Source organism: Microtus pennsylvanicus, chromosome 5, assembly GCF_037038515.1.
Source record: "Microtus pennsylvanicus isolate mMicPen1 chromosome 5, mMicPen1.hap1, whole genome shotgun sequence".
In the NCBI taxonomy this organism is placed as follows: Eukaryota; Metazoa; Chordata; class Mammalia; order Rodentia; family Cricetidae; genus Microtus; species Microtus pennsylvanicus.
Genome location: NC_134583.1, coordinates 55,440,513 through 55,462,450, shown reverse-complemented (window position 1 = coordinate 55,462,450; position 21,938 = coordinate 55,440,513). Strand labels below are relative to the sequence as shown.

Sequence of the window (21,938 nt, the reverse complement as noted above, 5' to 3'; positions counted from 1 at the left end):
CTGCTCTACAACTGAGCTATACATCCAGTCTTAATATTTTCTTTCTTTTGTTTTTATTGAGAAAAGAAAAAAAAAAAAGTTTCCCTCTCCTCCCATTCTCCCCCTCCCCCCACTCCTCTCCCTCTCCCTCTCCAGTCCAAAGAGCAGTCAGGGTTCCCTGCCCTGTGGAAAGTCCAAGGTCCTCCCCCCTCCGTCCACGTCTAGGAAGGTGAACATCCAACCTGGCTAGGCTCCCACAAAGCCAGAACATGAAGTAGGATCAAAACCCCGTGCCATTGTCCTTGGCCCTCATTGTTCGCCATGTTCAGAGAGTCCGGTTTTATCTACGCTGCGGTAAAAAACAATGACTTCTTGAATTTTGCATGCAAATGGATGGAAATAGAAAACACTATCCTGAGTGAGGTAACCCAGACCCAAAAAGATGAACACAGGATGTACTCACTCATAATTGGTTTCTAGCCATAAATAAGGGTCACGGAGTCTACAATTGGTGAACCTAAAGAAGCTAAGTAAGAAGGTGAACCTAAGGAAAAACATATAGTTATCCTCTTGCCTATGGGAAGTAGACAAAATTGCCGGGGAGAAAAGTGGGATCTTGGGGGTGGGGTGGGTTGGGGGTAAGGGGATATGGGGAGAGAAAAGTGAGAAGGGGAGGATGGGGGGAACTTGGGAAAACAAGATGATTGGGATAAAGGAAGGTTGGATAGGGGAGCACAGAAGCACAATTCTTAGTTAAGGGAGCCACCTTAGGGCTGGCAAGAGACTTGAACCTAGAGTGGCTCCCAGGAGCCCAAGGCGATGTCCCCAGTTAGTTCCTTGGGCAGATGAGGATAGGGAACCTGAAACGACCCTATCCTATAGCAATACTTACGAATATTTTGCATATCACCAAAGAACCTTCATCTGGTGATGGATGGAGATAGAGACAGAGACCCACACTGGAGCACTGGACTGAGCTCCCAAGGTCCCAATAAGGAGCGGAAGGAGGGAGAAGATGAGCAAGGAAGTCAGGACCACGAGGGGTGCACCCACCCACTGAGAAAGTGGGGCTGATCTATTGGGAGCTCACCAAGACCAGCTGGACTATGACTGAAAAAACATGGGATAAAACCGGACTCTCTGAACATGGCGAACAATGTTTTCTTTTTTTTTTTTTCTTTTTTTTTTTTTTTTTTTTTTTTTTTAGTTTTTCGAGACAGGGTTTCTCTGTAGCTTTGGAGCCTGTCCTGGCACTAGCTCTTGTGTAGACCAGGCTGGCCTCGAACTCACAGAGATCCGCCTGCCTCTGCCTCCCGAGTGCTGGGATTAAAGGCGTGCGCCACCACCGCCCGGCTAATATTTTCTTATCATACCAATTCAACAACTGCAGTTTTACAGATTTTTACAGAAGATATTTTTAAATGTTTGACTTCTAGTTTGTGTCAATGGGGAGTTTTTTAATGTGTGCTTGTTTCTATTTACAGGGGTATGTGTGTGTGTGTGTGTGCTTTTAAGGCCACAGGACAACCTCTAGTGCCATCTTCAAAAACACCATCCACTTCCTTTATTATATGATATTCCATTACCCTGGAGCTCATCAATCAGACGAGATAGGCAGAAGACCCTACGGATCCTCCTGTCTCCACCTCTGTAGCAATGGTATTGTAAACATGCACGTCCACAATCAGGCTCTTTAAATGGGTTCTGGATATCAAACTTGGGTTTGTACAGCAAGAACTTTACTGACTGAACTATCTTTCCAGTCCCCTCAACACTGCTGACTGAGCTATCTGGACTGCCCCCTGAACTGGGATATTTCTCAGATGCATGTTCTTATGGTGATATTTTACTTATGTTTTATAAATGAAGCTTGCCTGAAGAGCAGAAGGTAAAACTAAGCCACTGGAGGCCAGGCAGTGGTGTCACACACCCTTAATCCCAGGATTTGGGAGAGAGGCAGATGGATCTCTGAGTTCAAAGACACCCTGGGCTACACAAGATCAATGCAGAAACAGATCCAGGTGGTGGTGGCCTACACCTTTGATGCCAGAAATAGGAATATAAACCAGGATGAGATAGAAACTCGTTCTCTTTCAGTCTGAGGATTTCTTAGAGGTAAGAGCTCTCTGTTGGCCTGGTTGCTTTGCTTTTCTTTTTTTTTTTAAATTAATTTATTAAGGATTTCTGCCTCCTCCCTGCAACCGCCTCCCATTTCCCTCCCCCTCCCCCGATCAAGTCACCCTCCCTCATCTGCTCGAAGAGCAATCAGGGTTCCCTGACCTGTGGGAAGCCCAAGACCGCCCACCTCTATCCAGGTCTCCTAAGGTGAGGATCCAAACTGCCTAGGCTCCCCCAAAGCCAGTACGTGCAGTAGGATCAAAAACCCACTGCGATTGTTCTTGAGTTCTCAGTATTCCTCATTGTCCTCTATGTCTCTCTCTGATCTTCCGGTTGAACCCAGTATCTGTCTCTGGGTTTTTATTATCTGTGCTACATGTTCTACACCAGAAATTGTACTTAGCACCTTATAGTATTTTCTACATACAAGGTTAAGTGATTGGGGAAAATTAATCACTTCAGTTTCCAGCTACACAACAGGGCCCAGTACTTAGTTCACAGGACTGGTAAGCACTTTACAATCATTCATACTATAAAAATCTCTTTTCTAAACTTAGGTAAAATTTTCCTGAATTATTTTTTACTATTAATGTTATTATTTCTGGTGGAGAACTTAATATCTGTTTTGGTTGTTAGTACTGATTAGCAACTTTTCAGAATCTAGGTTGATTTCAAAAGATCACGTATTTTTGTATTTAGAATGAAGTGGTGATAACAAGAGATTTTTTTTAAACTTCCTTGTAAAAGCACAAAAGGTAAAAATTTTAATTTGTTTTTATTTTCATTACATCAAGAACTTCCTTTAAAATTTAAGTTCAGTTGTTGCATACTTCTTGAAGGCTTTCTAACTTGTATATAAGGTTGGCTGTCTCTTGCATGTCTTGTGATACCTACTTCATACCTTTATTACATAAATTGCCACATCAAATTGTAATTCTTTATATATCTTCTATTATTACTGTGTGACCTCCTTGAAATACTTTGTACTTGCCATTTTAGAATCTTTGGCATATCCAAAGATATTTACAAGTCATAAAAATGTTACAGAAGTCTTCAGAAGGAATCAAGCCTGGGGGCACCTTGATCTTGATCTTCTAGCCTCCAGAAATGTAAGGCTATTTACAATCTAGTACATCAGTAACGAAACAAACTTAAAGACACAAATGAGGCAAATGTATCACAGCTCTACAGGACAGAATCTGACTGACACAGGTCTCACTGACCTAAGTGGAGGGGTTGGCAGGGAATCGCTACTTTCTGAAGAAATCTGCCCTTTGCCTTTCCCAGCTTCTTTCCTGGCTAGCTTTCCTTGGCTCATGATCCTTATAACAACAGAACCAGCAGAGTTCAAACTAGCAGACTAACTGAAGCCTAACATAGCCTTACTCCAGCCCCAATCCCACTGCCCCATTGCCTTCTCTGCCCTCTTGCTTCTCTCTTCTCCTTCTGTGCACTGTGAATATGTGTTACTCTGACTGGTTTAATAAACTGAATAGGATAAGGTTAGGCAGGAGAGTCAAACTGAGAATGCTGGGAGTAAGAAGGGCAGAGTCAGGTCTGTGAGCAGACACAGAGAGAAGCAAGATGGGCATGCTGTACTGAGAAAAGGTACCAAGCAATGTGACAAAGAACAGATAAGAAATATGGACTAATTTAAATGTTAAGAGTTAGGTAGTAACAAGCCTGAGCTATTGGCTGAGCACTTATTTATTAATACTGAGCCTTTGTGTTGGTTATTTGGGAACTAGCAGGCAGGAAAGAAAAGTCTGCCTACATTCTCCTTTTAAAGGACCTGTGTGACACCAGGCCCACCAGATAATCATAGATCATCTCCCCATTTCAAAATCCTTAACTTGATCTCAACTGTAAAGTCCCTCCACTATGTATATAAGGTAACATACAAACTCAAGGAATTAGAACACAGACATCTTTAGAGTACTATTTACTCTGCTTATAGACATTAAAGCTGAATATGAACACATCTTGAAACCTAACAATTCTACTTCTACACACACACTTCTAACAGGAGATAATAACAAGAATTTTCCTAATAGCAAAAGAAAAAACTGAAAAATACCCAAGGGTCTACAAGTAATAAAAAGGGTAAATAAATTTACTATGTTTTGGCAATGAAATAATAGCAACACTGAAAAATAAACTACAACTATCCACTTCCACATAAATCTATCTTAGAAATTGTCAAGCAAAACATAAAGTTATAATGGATGTATGCACTATATTTCTATTTTATATAAAGTTAAAAAGCAAGCAAGATTACAGATATTATTTAAGTACACATTCATAGACGGTTACAAGATAAGCAAGGAAGTGAACAGAGTAGAGATAATGCCGGAGAGAGAAGGATGTGATGAATGAAGATGAGGAAGAAAGGGCTTTAAAAGGAAGCAAGCAGTGACCATGTTACCTGTTTATTTCCTCTAAATTATGTAAAATATAAAGGTATACAGAGTTCTTTCTCATTTAAAATTTCAATTATAATTAAATACATTTAAAATGAAACGCATGTCATGAACAACTAGTCAAACATATATTGTAGGTGATCAAGAAAAAAAACCTATAAAGATAGAATACCTCCTAAAAAATTCAGTGCTGAGTTCTAGGCTGCAGAAGAAAACAAAAACACTGGGAGATATGCTTTCTGACTTTTGGTAGGTCTGTAAGAATAACAAGCTTCAAACAAACACCTTTGTAACCCTTGGTATGCTTGTAAATACATAAACAGCAGCTCAAGGCTATAAACTGTCAAGAAGTACCCACAGACGGAATCCAGCTCCCCATAGTTTTGCTCAGCTATGCAGGCACCCTGGTCCAGCAGGCCTCTGTCAGTTCCTGTTCCCTACCCTCTCTCCACTCTCCGCTCTGAGATTCATTATCAGGCTGGCCGGGACGGCACTGGAGTTTGAGACTAGCCACACACTGACAAGTCAGGTACATAGCATGTAAAGTTCATCTTCAGGATGATTATTATGGACTCTGGTTTTCAAGAAACCCTCCTGAATCTCCTCCCTGTCTCTCCATTATTTCTCCCGAATTCCTGTAACTAAGGACATTGCTCTTTATCACATAACTGAAAATACCTGGAAAACCAGAAACAGCTTTAGAACACTACGGCTGCAGGCAGGCACATGGAAAGTATAGGTGGACTAGATGTCAATATCTAGGCTCTAGACCTCACTCTCACAGTATCTTAAATCATAAACTGGAGTCAATCTTCTCATTCTTCTGAGGTTCGATTTCTTTCCCTTCTTTGTAATGAGATTTCAATTAAACTATAAATTTCTCCAGTATCATCTACACAAACATTTATGCTCAAGTAAGCTTTTCAGCATATGGAAATTCTCTCTTCTTTAAAGGGGACACAGAAAGCCTGGAGAGTGTGCTAGCGAAATAGGCTGACCTGGTAAAGAAAAGGAAAAAGGGAAAGAGAACAAGAAATGAGCTCCAACACTGGAGAAGTCAGCCTAAGGACAACGAAAATAAACTTCACAGCTTTACTTGTGGGTGCTTTTCACTCAGTATATAAAAACATGTTACAGAAATGTTACTATCCAATATAATTAAAAATATTCTACCACACAATCAACTTGTATTCTTAGATATGGCCAGTTCTGCAACAGTACAGATTTATTCTCCACTTACGTATTAGGTACTATCTGTCCAAATATCTTAATCCTATTTATTCCCTAAAGGAGAGCTCAACTATTAGGAAAGATAAAAAGGAAAAAAGTCTACCACAAGCTCATTAATAGTAAGCAAGCTTCCAATAGCTAGAACTAATATGAACACTGGGGTGGTGATCCACAAATCCTAAAATAAAAATGAGTAATAAATTCATAATAATAATCTAAAGCAGGTTATGAAGGTCCTTGCAAGCAATAGTCAACGGCATGAACTTTAGCTTATGTATAATAAAAAGCCATTGAGGTTTTTTTTTTAAAAGGATGAGGAACCTAGCCAAATCTCTGTTCTTGAAAGAGACCTGGTGGCAGCACACACCCAACAGAAACAAGAGGAGAAAACTGTTATGTAGGCTGTTGTTACTAACAAATGCGGGCACAAACTAAAAGGCTCACTGAGGCTATAGAATAAACTTCTAAACTTTTACAATATTATTAAAAAAACTTAGAGTGGGTTACGCCTTGCAAATTATTGAGGACATTAAATAATCTTTAAAATCTTTTTTTTTAAGTTTTCACATTACATATGCACACTTTTTTCAAATAAAATTAGCACTTTAAAGAATATTTATGAGCATTAAGGCCACAAGATCTTTAAATATTTACCTAACCATTTAGAAAGCACTTGGCATTTTAGGTATAGAAAAATATCTTACACACTAACTTTCATTTTTCTAAACCTCACATTTAAAAAAAAAATCACACATTCAATGACAGTGCTGCAAAGCTGACCACCACACTCTAAAATATATCACTGAAATGGAACAGAAATATAGTTCAATGCCTGTCATAGCTATCATATAGGCAACCGGTTTTTTAAAACTTCCTCTTAAGTTTCAGCCTACTCTTGGCATACTGTAAATTTATTGCTTCTATTAACCCTCCAGAGACTACAGTCAGCAATAATTAGATTTTCATGTTAAATTCCTGAGTATGTTTCTAAAAGAGGACCTTAACTAAGAATTGACTTATAGACTTATACACTGTATTTTAATAATATGAATATAATATAAATATTTTAGTCATGCCATTATTTTCAGCATCTTAACTAATATAGCGTTCAAAAAGTCAAATATTACTCTAACTCTATCTCATGTAAATAAAAACATTTATGTTGCTTTGTATTTTCAAGTGTTTTCAAAAATGTTAATTAAGACATTTAAATTCTACAAAATATTTCAACAATTTTATCACAGGAATTTACTTTTTTAGAATATAAATATGTTTAATTAAAACATTAGAAAACACTCTTTCTAAAACTATGAAAGTTGTGCAAAATAGCACAATGGCATAAAACGAGGTGATGCATGAGCAAAGAGAGCCGAAATGACTTTATAGTCTACAGTTCCGTCTGCTGAGCCTGTGAATGCCATGGCTTCTCGCCGTTGTTTGTGTCATCCTTTGGGCAGTTCAAAGGGACAAGGGCCACCCTTCGTTCCTGCCTCTTCCCCATACATTTTCATCCCTGCACATATCATTAAGGAACCTCTTTATCGTTTCAAAGAAAGAAGAGCCATCACTAAACATCCCTCATCAGAAATTAGTAGAAACAAGAATTTCTGAAAAGTAAAAAGCCATGAGTCCTCTTCTCTAACCATGAGGCCTCATTCAAAGCAATTTTGAAAGATAAAGAATTCACTTTTTAAAAGAAAGTTTCTCTCTAAAAAATAGTTTTGTTCATTTTCCCCAATCATACCTTGAAAATATACAGCAGTAACAATCTTCAATATTAAAATAAAACTTTTAAAAATTATTCATCTGTGACTCCATATACTTTTATTTATATACTACTGAAAGCATGAAACCACTGACTGAAATTAATTTAGAATTAGAAAATATTATAGAATTCATCTACTGGTATACAGACACAGAGAAGTTCACTGATGTCTCCAAATTTAAACAGGAAGGCCAAGATTTGATCCTTGAAGCTCTGCCTGTGAATCTAGATCATTTTCTCTTGCATCAAGTTTCACCTAAATTCTTATTTGTCACTTTCTGAAACCAGAAAAATATTTTTACAATCATCATATACAACACTTGAGCAATTAGAAAACCACTTGATCCTCTACTTCCATAAAAGTACTGATGTCTTAACTTTCCATCATAAAACACTGAAAAGCACAGATAAATATACCTCTATGTTAAACTTCAGCAACAGCATAAAGATTCTTGTAATCTTTGCAAGACTAAAAATACCCTTATCTCGAAATGCCCAAATAGTATTACTCAGAGTACTAAACAGTAAGTACCCAAAGATAAGCCTCTCAACTATTAGCATATACTTTAAGTCGCTCAAAATGTTTGTACTGAAGACCAGAATCTGGGTAAGGGTTTTCTACTCTAATACGTTGTCGCCAGGCGTTGGTGGCGCACGCCTTTAATCCCAGCACTTGGGAGGCAGAGGCAGGCGAATCTCTGTAAGTTCGAGGCCAGCCTGGTTTACAAGAGCTAGTTCCAGGACAGGAACCAAAAGCTATGGAGAAACCCTGTCTCGAAAATTCAAAAAAAAGAAAAGAAAATACGTTGTCTTTACAAACACAAACTGTATTTTCTTCTAATACAAATAATAAGTGATATTATCTGGAATAATACTGCTCTTAAAGGGTGGGGGGAGAAGTTGCTTTGATAGCAAGGGAACTAGACTAGGAAAAGAAGACTAGAATTTTTCAATTTACAAAAGAACAGACCTAACAGCTCATAACTTACCAACAAATTACAACCAAAATATTTAAACTGTGTTTTCCTAAAATTTCCCTACAAAGGTGGTGAAACTATGCTAACGGGCTTTTCCAAAGTTAAAAATGCAATCTAGTCACATAAAATCAAATGTATTCCAATCTATGAAAATAGCTGACACCATCAGAAAGACAGCTAGTCTTCTAATAAGTTTTCACTTGATAAACATTTGTCTACACATTGTCTATTATTGCTGATAGTAAACATATCAACAAAAGGTGTAACTGGTTTGTTTTCCTAGCATCTGGCCAAATAATAACAGAGCAAAGAGCACTCAAAGCCAAGCAAAGTAGTACATTCAGGAGTAGGAGAGGCTGGAGGGTCCTCCAGTTCAAGGCCCTCTTGGGAGAGCCGGTCAAGAATACACAGCAAGGCTCTGTATCAAAGGGAAAAAAAAAAAGCAAGGAGCAACAGAAAAATGTCAAATAAAAACACTACATACTATACATAGATCAGTGTTCAGCAGGCCATAAAATCAATGTAGTGGCTCATAGATTATTTTGAAGAGAACACAAGACAGAGAGACCAGTGCCTCAAACGTGTAAAGAACAAGACACGTTTGTTTCCCGTCTACTGGGTCCCAGTGTGAAAAATATCACTACTCAGCAAAATCTGACAGCTAAGAATACACATTCCTCCAGACAGCTCCTACGGGTGCCCTCGAAGTTGCACAGAACACACCTCTCAGAAGTGCGAAATCTCATCAGACTCTAAGGCTGCCACTTCTGTGGCCCTGTGTCTTCTGTCCCTCTGAAAACACGCCTGTCTAAACTAACGTTAATGTCACACAACCAAAGGCAGTCCTTGGGAAGATCCGAAACAATGAAGAGAAAGTATTGGCACTAGGTAAGTGTTCTATACAGAGTGGCTATACTCTTGGTGTCCTATGTGCATTCCCCAACTCTATAGAGATACAAGTTCATTCCCTCGTGATGATTTCAATTCCTTAAAAAAAAAAAAAAGAAAAGAAAAAAGAAAGCCTATGGGGTTGGGGAGGAAATGTCTCGGGCATCTTTCCACACATTACTAAGTTTAAAGGTTAAATTGCTAAAACCTCTCCTAATTATGCAAGAAATACACAAAACCGTGAGTTAGTCTGCAAAAGCACTTTTCAAAATTGCATTACTGTGTCCTGCTGCCTATTCATCTAAGTCAAGTCTCAATTCCAAAACTTTTCTGTTCTTTTAACTAAGGAAACACTCATCTGTCCTCTCGGTCATCACCATTCCTGACCAGCCCCGCACTGTGACAAGTCTGCACACACTCCACTCCTTCATGAAGGCTGCTCGTCACCTCTGGCAGGCAAGCCTCACTGCGATAGCAATCAGACCAACGGCACCAAAATGCCATGTGCAGGAGCCTAGCCACGTCCGAAGCGGCACCAGTCCGCCTAGGAAACCTCAAGGCAGTCACCTCGGTCTGGAAAACTCCCCCTCCACCTGCGGAAGTCAAGCCCTGGAGCGGGCTGATCCTCTCCTCTCCCTGATAAAAAGCCCCCGGCCTCGGCTCCCCCAGGACCCCCTTACTGGGGGCAGCGGTTTCTATCCCCTGCTTTCCACCGAGAGCCAGCGCGCTTCTCCCGTCCCCCCCGCGCTCCCCCTCCCGGTAGCCCCGGCTCGCCCCCCATCCCTACCTGTTCCCGGGAAATGCAGGGCAACGACGGTCTCCTGAACATCTTGCCACTGCCATAGTAACCGGCGGCGCTTTCTCCCAGCGACACGCAGCTCGACCTCCTCCGGGGTCTGATCACGGGCACTTTCTCTTCCGCGGCGCCCGCCGAGCGCGGCGGCGGAGAGGCTCCCCGGACGTGGAAGAAGTGGTCCAGGGCCAGGGCCAGCAGGCATCCCGCGCCCCCGACCAGGCACGACAGCAGAGGCCTGAGCGCGGGCGGCAGCGCCCCGAGGCCGGAGAACGACACCCACCACACCAGGCCGGCGAAGAGCAGCACCAGGACGCCGTGGCGCGGGCGGACGCGGGGGGTGAGCGTCAGCAGCCCCACGCAGCCCAGCACCAGGCACAGGCGGCCGGCCGCCGCCGCCGGCTCCCCGCGCAGCCACGACCACCCGTGCCACGCCGCCAAGTCGCCCAGGTAGCAGCAGGCGGGCAGCGCCAGCAGCCACCAGGAGCCCGCGGCGCCTCGGCCCGGGCCCCGCTGCGCGCGCCTCAGGAAGCAGGTGAGGAAGAAGAAGGCACAGGCGATGCTGAAGAGCGGGCTGAGGCTGAGCGAGCAGGCGCTCAGCAGCGCCCGCAGCCCGGCTGCCGCGGCCGCCCGGCGCTCGGGCCCCGCGCCCAGCAGCGCGGCCAGGACAAAGGCGGCCAGGGCGCCGAGCGAGAGGCGTGCCCCGGCGCGGAGCGAGGCCGCCGGCGGCTCCACGTTGCAGAAGCGGCAGAGGTGGAAGAAGAAGCCGCGCGGGGGGTCCGGCCGCAGCGGGCTCACGCAGCTCTTCACGTAACCGTTGCGCAGGCTCTCGGGGGGCGAGGCGGCCGCGGTGGCGGCCGGCGCCGGCGGCGGGGACCTCATGGCTGGCGCGTCCCGTTCGCGCTCGTCCTTCCTCATGGCCCCGGGTCGCGGGGAGCCACTGACGCTCGCCGACCCCCGCGCCCTCCGCGTTCCGGGCGCCCCGAGCTTCGCCGAGCGGTCAGGGCTGCGCCCGCCGCCGCCGCCGCCCGGGCTCCCCTGCGCGCGGGCTGAGGGGCGGCGGCGTCCGCCTCATGCTGGCGGGGGAGAGTGGCGGGAGGGCCTCCTGTGCGTCCCGGGCCGCCGCGGACGCCTCTTCTTCTTTTTCCCCGCTCAAGACGCCCGCTCGGGACGGGAGACGGCGGCGGCGCCTCCACGCTCCCGCGCCTGCAGCAGTTACCTCACGGCTGCAGCCTGGTCCGTTGGGCGCGCGAGCGGGCGCTCCTCCCCCGCGGCTGCCCCTGCCGGGTGCGCGCCCCGCCCGCGGCCCCGCGCGCTCCCGCGGCTCGGGCCGCTCGCCACTCGGGCGGCCGCCGCCCCCGTCAGGATGCGCATCCGGGACCCCGCGGGGAGCGCGCGCCCGCGGCCCGGCCGGTCGCTCCCGTGAGGCCCTGTCCCCGTCCCCGCGTCCAGGCTGAAAGACTGGGACCCCCTCGGGGAGCGCGCGCGGGTCCCCGAGCATGGGACATCCGCCACCCTGACCGCCTCACTGGGACTGTCCACAGTCCCGAGACCCCGAGCTCAGACCCAGGCGCTGCCACAGTCAGTCAGGTCCCCGCGAGGGCTCGGGGAGCCGGACCCCGAGGCGGGAGTGGAGTCATGGCGTGCCTCGGGACCGCCTGGATGGAGGTGTGAAGGGGGAGGTCGGCCAACGAGCCAGGATGGAGAAACTCCGGCTGTTACACCTGGACTCCAGGGCCCTGCGCAGGCCTGGGATCCCTTCGGGGGCTCAAGAGGAGAGGGTGGCGGAGAGTGCGCTCTGACAGCCAGCGAGTCTCGCCCTTTCCGAGAGGCTGAGAACTGATAGCCAGTCCTCTGCTTGGCATCCTGGCCACACATGCGCAGCTTCACACCCTCCATCCCACCACAGCGTAGACTTGCTGTCCCAAAAGTTCTTCCCAACTAAGAGCCTGTTTGTGTGTTCGGGGTGAGGCGGGAGAGTCCCATAGCCCTAAGACCACTGTCAACGTGAATGGGCTGACCTTGAAGGAAGGCAAATAAGATGTCATCTGTGAAGGACCCCTGTAACGGGCGACGCTGGGAAAGACTCAAATAGGGAAGACAGACTTAAAAGTGGGAGAAAAGAACTTTGCTGGACCAAAGCGACTGCTCTGGAATCCAACCAGGCATAACTGCCTTAGAGACCGTGAACTGTTTCCCTCCACCAAAACTCTCCCTTCAGCCTCACGACAGGCCTGCTTTTCTCAAGAAGCTAATTCCACATTTTTCCAGGGAGATGAGAAACCTTACTGTGTGGTAAATCCCACAAACAGGCCTATTTTTCCCCAATTAATCTCACTCAGCCCACAGCCATGACCTAAAGCAAACCATTTTCATATATGGTCATAGTTCAGATACATAATAGAAATCAGTGACGGATTAACACCAGCGTTTGACAATTGTGGGAAAACAGCAGAATTTCCTTGGCTTTTCTATATATTGAATAGAGGAAAAGTATTTAATAGAGTGTTCAATAGTTACCCTAATGTCATAAATGATAAAAATCATTGGGTCTTTTCCTGCGGAACAAATGAAGGTGGGGGCTCATTTTAGATAAACTCAGCAAATTTGTGTTTTAAAGCCTGTACATAGGACCCCTCCCTCCCTTCTCTCTCTCACACACACACACACAAAATCAGTTGAAGAGTAACTAGGAAACAGCCTATATATTTAGAGCTTGTGTAGAAGGGCATGACAAAACATTACTAAAATACCCATTTTAGGTAATTTTTCTAAAGTAATAAATTGTTGAACAGGTTTAGATTAATGTTATTGTATTGTTATTTTTAAATCTGAGCTTGTCATCTGAGATAGAATACACATTCATGGTAATAAAAACAGTAGTGGACTAGATGCTGTTTCTTGAGTTGGGCTCCAACTATTCATGCCCTGATAGCAAGCAAGTCATGGCTTTCAAAAAACTCATTCTGCTCTATTGTAAAAGGAAACATTTTAACTTAGGTGACTTTTTTATGATTTTTTAAATTTATTTTACATACCATCTACAGTTCCCCTGCCTCCTATTTCCTCTCCCAACCTTCTTTCTCAGCCCTCCCCCCCCCCCATCCACTCAGAAAACATTGACTCCATGGGAATCAACATAGCCTGGCACATCAAGTTGAGGCAGGAACAAGCTCTTCTCCTGCATCAAGGCTGAGTGAGACATCCCACCAAAGGGAATAGGTTCCAAAATGCCAGCTCATGCTCCAGGAACAGATCCTGCTCCTACTGCTAGAGGCCCCACCAACAGACCAAGCTACCCAACTGTCATTCACATGCAGAGGGCCTAGGTCAGTCCCATGCAGACGAGGCTCCCTGTTTGTCAGTTTAGAGTCCATGAGCTCCCACTAGCTAGGGTCAGCTGTCTCTTTGGGTTGCCCCATCATGATCTTGACCCCTCCTGCTCATATAATCTCTCTTCCCTTTCTTTAATTGGTCTCCCGGAGCTCGGCCCAGTGCTTGTCCCTGCATCTGCTTCCATTAGTTACAGGATGAAGGTTCTATGATGACAATTAGTGTAGTCACCAGTCTGATCACAGGGGAGACTAGTTTAAGCACCCTTTCCACTATTGCTAGGAGTCTTACCTGGGGTCATCCTTGGAGTTTCCCTGGCTCCAGGTTTCTCCCTAACCCCATAATGGCTTCCTCTATCAAGATATCTCTTTCATTGATTGCTTTCCTTCTCTGTCCTTCCCCCAACTCGGACATCCCAATACCTCATGTTCCCATGCTCCACTCCTCTCCCCCTCTCAGTTTACCCAGGAGATCTCATCTATTTCCCCTTTCCAGGGCTACAATCCACAGCCCCAAAGAAGCTAGGTAACAAGGATCCTAAGAAAGATGCGTAGATCACAGATTACCCTTAAATGACTTTTAAAATCTTCTTGTTTTTAAAAACTATAATGACAACATTCCAAAACCATAGATGCGTCTTTAAGATTTACCTTTCAAATTGATACAACCAACCTTTGAGTTATTTGTGCCACCCAAATTTTCAGTGTTGATAAATGAAAATGAAGGTGTTTGTACAAAGGACTGTTGCCTGGAAATAGAATTCAAAGCCACTTTCACAAAACTGTTTCATTTTGCCGTTCTTTAAACATCTTTTAGCTGCCATCAAGATCTCTGTAGGTCTAAAACTCCAACTTTCTCAATAAGCAATTGATGAAGCACACTCCTCTATACACCAACCCGGTACCCGAGGATTCTAAAATAAAGTGTAAGGATTGTGACAAGACCATCAGAAGTTTACTTAACAAAAAGAATGAGCTAGCTGTGTTTATAATAGCTCCCTTCTCTATTTATAGACTTTGTCAAAGATTACTTACCTGCATTTCTTAGAGGGCAAATTAATTATTCTACTGCCAAACTTAAACAACTAATAGATTTCCTTAGTTCTCATCCTGAGATATATATAGACATATATAATTTCTCTTAGCTATCTCTATTCTTGTTTTGCCTGAATTGAGCTTGCTCCCTATCTCTGCACTTTCAAGTGGATATCTTCACTTTTCTGTTTGTTGATCCATGACATGGAATCCTGGTGCTTACCACTCATCTCCTTAGTCATTCTGAAGCAATGCAACCCCTCACACATTATGTTTTTCTAATAATACCCAGAGTTGCTGTGTGTATACAAAGGGTGAGAGTTTTGTTCTAGATCCCTTAAAGGTATACCCAATCCAATAAACCACCAATGCATACCCTAACTCCGGAGGAACCCTGTCCTGATCTTTTCATTCTCAGAGCGTAGAACTGGCCCTAAAAATTAGTTTAGTGCCTAAGGACACTTTTACCATTGGCAGATGTTAACTGCCTACAACCTGTGTTTCCTTACACAGGTAAGAAATCCCATTTGAGAAATCCCAGCACTAGGGTCTGCCCAGCTGTTAGAATGCCTTCTACATATGATGAAATCTCTGGTGCTAGTCATTGATGCATCAAAAATGTATTTTAGTGAAGCCAAGAGAGTTCTCAGGATTGATCTCAACCATTTTTCCTTCTACTCTATATTCTAGTAACTAATTCCCTATCCTTCTGGCTTGTATTTTCAACTGTTGTTTTTGGTGGGAGCATTTCCTAACTCTAAAACCCAAAAGTAAAGCAATCAATTTCTAGAGCAATAATCCCAGACATTCCTTTCCAAAATCAAACTGTTTTCAATGAATCTTGACTGCTGCACTTTTGGTGGTTATTATAATTATGGAATATAAGTAGAAAAGAATTGGATAGGAAGTTGAATAAGACCTGGGCATCTCATCTATTGTTAGACAAAAGTTACATAATCAAACAACTCCTCAGGTTCTGACAGCTAAGAGAAGCCAGGCATGGTGGCACATGACTGTTATCCCAACACTCAGGAGGCTGAGGCAGGAGGATCATGAGTTCAAGGGTAATCTGGGCTAGCATACACCCTAACTCAAAACACCAAAAGAAAGGGGAAGGTGGGAGGAATGAAAACACAGAGGAGACAAGGAGAGAAAGATGGAGGTAGAGAAATTATGAAATATTTACTAAGAGGCCTTGAAAAGATAATATTAACCAGTTCTTTAAAAGAAGTGTAATACTGTTCCCTCTCTATGCTATCACTTTCGACCATGACCTGTTATGCAAATGATAGGCTGTTTTCATTTTGTTTTGGTGTGTGTTTGTTTGTTGAGACAGTATCTCTCTACTGAGCCGGGGTTGTTCTGGCCTTGAACTTACAGTGATATACCTGCCACTGCCTCCCAAATGTTGGGATTAAAGGCACATGTCATCACACCCAGACTTAGACTGCCCTTTTTTAAATAAAAATATTCAAACCACTCAGTTGGTCTCTAGCATTTCCTATTCTGAGCTAAATCCATCTATGGAACCCTTGGTTGAAAAAAAAAAAAGGTTAAAACCTCTGAAGTAGTCTCCCTGAAAAAGGGATGCTAATTGAACTAAACTTGGAAAGATTTTTTTAAAAAATCCCTAATGTTCTTCCTAAACATAACTTCACAGAATTCAATAAAATGCAAACCAGACTTTGTAGGAAAAAAGATAGAAAGCAATCTGGCACATCTTAAGTATCAAAGAAACCTTCAGTAATAAATAAATAACCAGTGTCATTGAGGTTCCAAATTTCTAATATTATTTTCCCTTAAGGTGCATGTGAACCTTGTAAGATTTTTGAAAAAGTGAGAGAATTAACTGACTTAAAAACTGAGAGAATTGACGGACTTAAACTGAAAAAAAAAACAGACTGAAAAAAATTTTTTTCTCTAGTATAGAAAAGATCATTCTGTTTTGAAAATGCAAGTAACTCTGTGGCCCAAAGGTTAACAATGTTTTCCTTCTAAGTAGTACCTTTCTCAGAATAGAGTCTGCCTTTTACTTATTCCTTTGTTTTTCGATGTGTCTGTGTATGTGGTGTCCATATGTGTGTGCATGATGGGGGTATACAATGGGTAGAGGTACATCTGTATGCATGCAGAGGCCCAAGATTTACCACCTTATTCATTGAGGGAGGATCTCTGTCTAGCTGAAGCCAGAGTCCACCAACTCTAGTCTTCTAGCCAGCTTGCTCTGAGGATGGCATTTCCAGCTTCCTAGTGCTAGAATTACAGGTGGGAAACCAGGCCTACTGGACATTTAGATGGGTGGTAAGAGTCTAAACTGGTCCTTGTGCAGCAAGCACTTTATGTCCCCAGCCCCTTACTCTTGATTCAACAAGTATTTCTTTGCAGAATACTTACTGTAGGGGGAAAAAAGACCATAAAGACCATAAACCATTCTTCAGAGCTTCCTCAAAGTTACAAATGTCTCTAGGAAATAGGGCATATACACATAAACTATTAAAAAGTATAGCATATCACATAAAAATTTGGCTACAGCTGGGCAGTGGTACTGATGCAAGCCTTTAATCCCAGTACTTGGGTGGCAGAGGCAGGCAGATCTCTGTGAGTTCGAGACCAGCCTGGTCTACAAGAGCTAGTTCCAGGACAGGCTCCAAAACCACAGAGAAACCCTGTCTCGAAAAACCAAAAAAAAAAAAAAAAAAAAAAGAATAATTGATGGAGAGCTGAACTAGGCTCTTTGCTCTTAGGCAGGTTAGAGCAAGAGCACCTGCCTAGACTGTCATGTGACCATCATGTGAGGAGTAAGGGTCTAGGGGCAGTGAAGGAAGTCACATCTGGGGCAGTACTGAAAGGCAAACAGAAGTTACCTAAGTAAAGTAGGAAGAAAAGAGAATCTGGGAAGGGAAACAAGCAAGTACAAAATTCTGTACTTGTGCACCCTAGTATTTTCAGCTACCTCCAAGTACCCTATGACTACAAAGTGTATGGTGGCCAAAAAACAAAAACAAACACAAAAAGGATATATTAAGTATGAGGGAGGCTAGAGATGATGCTATGCAACATGGAACTGGAGTTATCATTCCTATTTATTAAATATTTGTGTTGTCGCAATATATTGACCGGGATACCTATAAAATATACTCTTTAGGTATGGAAATTCTCTTATTCAGACGAACTCAGTCTCCTGACCAACACAGTCATCATCCTGTTGCAAGGATCACACATTTTATGTTTCTCAAAGCAATTTTTACAGATTTACAGATCAGCTTTCAGTTATATGTTCTCTGAATTTTTGTTTCATTAAAGAATTTTAATAGAAATCCATTAAAAGGTTTAACAGAAACAAGATTTTCCATATTTTTAAAAATATTTATAACATTCATTTTCACAAAATTAAGAAATGGACACTTTTCTTTAAGTTTACAAAAAATATACACTTATATTTGACTTAAATTATAATATAAACTAAATTCTTACAAGAAATGTAGGTGATTTTTAAACTTTAATTCAAGTGATAATGCCTAGATTTATTTTTCTCTAAGACGAAATTCTAATACTTGAAAATTTTTCCTTCTTACGTTCTAATTTTCAGAACAGCAATTATTTCTATGCCAAAAATTCACTGCTATGAGTTTTAAAAATATAATAATGTTAAAGGTCTTAAATCTCTAGCTATTATTCTGAAATTTCCTGGATTTTGTTGTTGTTGTTGTTGTTTTACACCTAAAAGCTCAGTCTTGAACAAGACACAGCCATGCAGATTCTTTCCGAGCCTTCCTCCTCCCTCCTTGGACAAGCAGTAGTTCCTTCCACACCAGCAGATCTGAAGGATCACAGCCACGACGGTGGCAGCCTACCGTTGACACTGAACTTGTGGTTAATTGTGGAGTTCTGCCACAAAACCACCTCACTACCACAAGCTGGATACCTGCCCAGAAGAGTGACAAACTGCCAGGCAGAGCAATCTCCAGGAGGCGGCAAGAGCAAAATGCCTTTTACACCAGACAGCAGTCCTTTCTGGATTCCAAACAGAGCCAGCAGTGGAGCAGAGCACACCAAGAAAAACTTGGGAGTCAGCTTGTTCTGCTAAACCTATTTAAAATTTATTCATATTGTTTTTACAAGAGACACTCAAGAGAAATCGTCTGATGCATTAACTAGCATCATCAGTAAATGTGAACTATTGTTTTATAGATTTGAGGGGGTTGAACTGAAAATGAAATTGTAGTTGTGTTACTCTGAACTGCTAAACAAAGCACTTATACGTGGCCATTGCAAACAGAAGCAAACACTGTATTTGTATGTGGATGACTAAGCTGTACGCAGCAGCACAGCAGCTCTGGGAGCTGACTGGAAAAGGGGGAGCAGCAGGACGTGAATGAAGAACCTGCCCTGTGAGCCTACTCTATTGGTGTCTCTAGTTACCCACCTCATCTATAAAATGCCTATATCCAGCTCTTGGAGTTTTTATTATGTATTAAATCAAATGACATATTAACAATTAACAAATAGTGTGTGTGTTTATGTGTGTGTGTCCACGCGTGCTTGTGCACGTGTGTTTATTTTTTTTACATCTACCCTGCTCCTTACCTCCCATATCCTTTCAGGACTTCCCATAATCCTGCTAATTCTGAGTTTTGCCCAAAATATCTCTAGATCCCACCACTTGTTCAACTCTTTCTCAAGGCCTACTTTCAATTTAATTTCATTCTATGTCTTTGCTTTCCTAAATCCACTATCATATAGTATATTAACAACCCTCATTCATTACAAAGCAAATGACACAGGGTTTTAGGGCCCCAGTTACTAAAATTGTGGAATTAATATATTACTTTCCGTGGAATAACTAGGTATTTTTTTAGCCTATTCTGTAGTCCTATGGAAACATACTACAGAAAGTAGTTGATGTGGGGCCTATTCATGATTACAAGGAGAAAAAAAAATCCGGTATTAACAACCCATTTCATCTATAATAACAAACATCCTGAAGACAAGAAAATATTTGTGTTTTTCAAAAGTTTCTTCATTCATTTAGCATGTACCAGGCACTATTTAGACACTAGAGTTACAAATACATTCAGACAAATGGCAGCCGCTTCCCTTAGTTTAGCAGAAGGGAAACTATGTAAACAAAGGCAGCGCAGTGTGAACTGCTCTGAGTTCTTAGCAAGTGCAGTGTGGAACAAAGAAGAGTTCTCAGAGGAGGAGATGCTAGCCTGGTGACTGAAGGATAAATACAGGCTTCCCAAGTGTATGAGAAGACAGAAAAGAATCCCGACAAAGAACAGAATGTACAGAATCATGAGAACAAGAAATCCTGCAACTGTAAGCAGGTTGGTATGATTTGGGGTGGAAGGAAGGTGGGTGTGGGAAAAAACACAAGATAGAAGTGTGGAGACCAAATGTAGGTAAGCCTTTGGGTCACTGAGAAGTCTGAACAACTTGATCGTGTGGATAATAAGGAACTGTTAAAGGTTCTAAAGGAGGAGTAAGCCATGTTCCCTTTCAATTGTGCATTTGAAAATCAGTACCAGTATTGCATAGGGATAGTATGGAAGATTGTGCGACCAAACCCAGGAAAAACATTTTATTTAATTTTTTTAATTAATTAATTTATTTATTAAAGATTTCTGCCTCCTCCTCGCCACCGCCTCCCATTTCCCTCCCCCTCCCCCAATCAAGTCCCCCTCCCTCATCAGCCCGAAGAGCAATCAGGGTTCCCTGCCCTGTGGGAAGTCCAAGGACCACCCACCTCCATCCAGGTCTAGTAAGGTGAGCATCCAAACTGCCTAGGCTCCCACAAAGCCAGTACGTGCAGTAGGATCAAAACCCATTGCCATTGTTCTTGAGTTCTCAGTAGTCCTCATTGTCCGCTATGTTCAGTGAGTCCGATTTTATCCCAGGCTTTTTCAGACCTAGGCCAGCTGGCCTTGGTGAGTTCCCGATAGGACATCCCCATTGTCTCAGTGTGTGGGTGCACCCCTCGTGGTCCTGAGTTCCTTGCTCGGGCTCTCTCTCCTTCTGCTCCTGATTTGGACCTTGGGATTTCAGTCCGGTGCTCCAATGTGGGTCTCTGTCTCTGTCTCCTTTCATCGCCTGATGAAGGTTAATATCCAGGAGGATGTCTATATGTTTTTCTTTGGGTTCACTTTCTTATTTAGCTTCTCTAGGATCACACACTATAGGCTCAATGTCCTTTATTTATGGCTAGAAACCAAATATGAGTGAGTACATCCCATGTTCCTCTTTTTGGGTCTGGCTTACCTCACTCAGGATAGTGTTTTCTATTTCCGTCCATTTGCATGCAAAATTCAAGAAGTCCTTGTTTTTTACTGCTGAGTAGTACTCTAAGATGTATATATCAGGAAAAACATTTTAAAAAACAATTATAATAAGTTTGATCAATTCTAAATAATTTAAACGGATACTATGAAAAAAGTTTTTTCGTCTAGTCTAAGAATAACTTAAAGATATTAATGGTGATATAAAAATATTAGAGGAATATCTGAGAGTAAAGATTACAAGTTTCATTTTAAACAGGTTGAAAAAAAGGAGATGTTTCTTGCTCTTAGATATATGAATCTGAAACTCAAGAGCAATTTGGATCAGAAAGACAGATTGGAATTCTATAGTATATAGGTAGAGTGGGTGAAACAAAAATCAGATTTTTGTCCTTGGCGTCTCATCAGCCCTCATTGTTCGCCATGTTCAGAGAGTCCGGTTTTATCCCATGCTTTCTCAGTCACAGTCCAGCCTGCCTTGGTGAGCTCCCAGTAGATCAGCCCCACTGTCTCAGTGGGTGGGTGCACCCCTCGTGGTCCCGACTTCTTTGCTCATGTTCTCCCTCCTTCTGCTCCTCATTGGACAATGGCACGGGGTTTTGATCCTACTTAATGTGCTGGCTTTGTGGGAGCCTAGCCAGTTTGGATGTTCACCTTCCTAGATATGGACGGAGGGGGGAGGACCTAGGATTTACCACAGGGCAGGGAACCCTGACTGCTCTTTGGACTGGAGAGGGAGGGGGAGAGGAGTGGGGGGAAGGGGAGAGGCGTGGGAAGAGGGGGAGAAGAGTGGGAGGAGGGGGAGGGAAATGGGAGTCTGGGAGGAGGTGGAAATTTGTTTTTTTTTTTATTCTCCTTTTATCGATAAAAAAAAATCAGATTTTTGGTTTTGGGGTTTTTTGGTCTTTTTTTTAATGTGTAGAATATCAGCATGAAGGGGTAAAGAACAAAAGGATGACTGTGGAGGAAGAAACAATGCCATAAAGATAACCAGGCAATAGATGTGCTGCAAATCAACAGGGGGACAGTTTGAAAAAGAAAGATCAAGAGCAGTAAAGCACCCAACAGAAACTATTGTTGCTGCTATGTGAACGAGCACTTGCATTTGTATAGACCAAAGGCA

The 21,938-nt window shown here is 42.9% G+C and overlaps 1 protein-coding gene across 1 annotated transcript in view; it reads right to left on the bottom strand.

Annotated features, from left to right (window-relative positions):
• Positions 1 to 11,096, bottom strand: part of Pde3b (phosphodiesterase 3B) — a 133,516-nt gene extending 122,420 nt beyond the window's left edge. Inside the window, exon 1 of the mRNA XM_075971953.1 lies at positions 10,165 to 11,096. Coding sequence (XP_075828068.1) covers positions 10,165 to 11,088 — 924 coding nt within the window. The 5' untranslated portion in view covers positions 11,089 to 11,096. The remainder of the gene's footprint in view (positions 1 to 10,164) is intronic.
• Between the last annotated feature and the right edge of the window lie 10,842 nt (positions 11,097 to 21,938).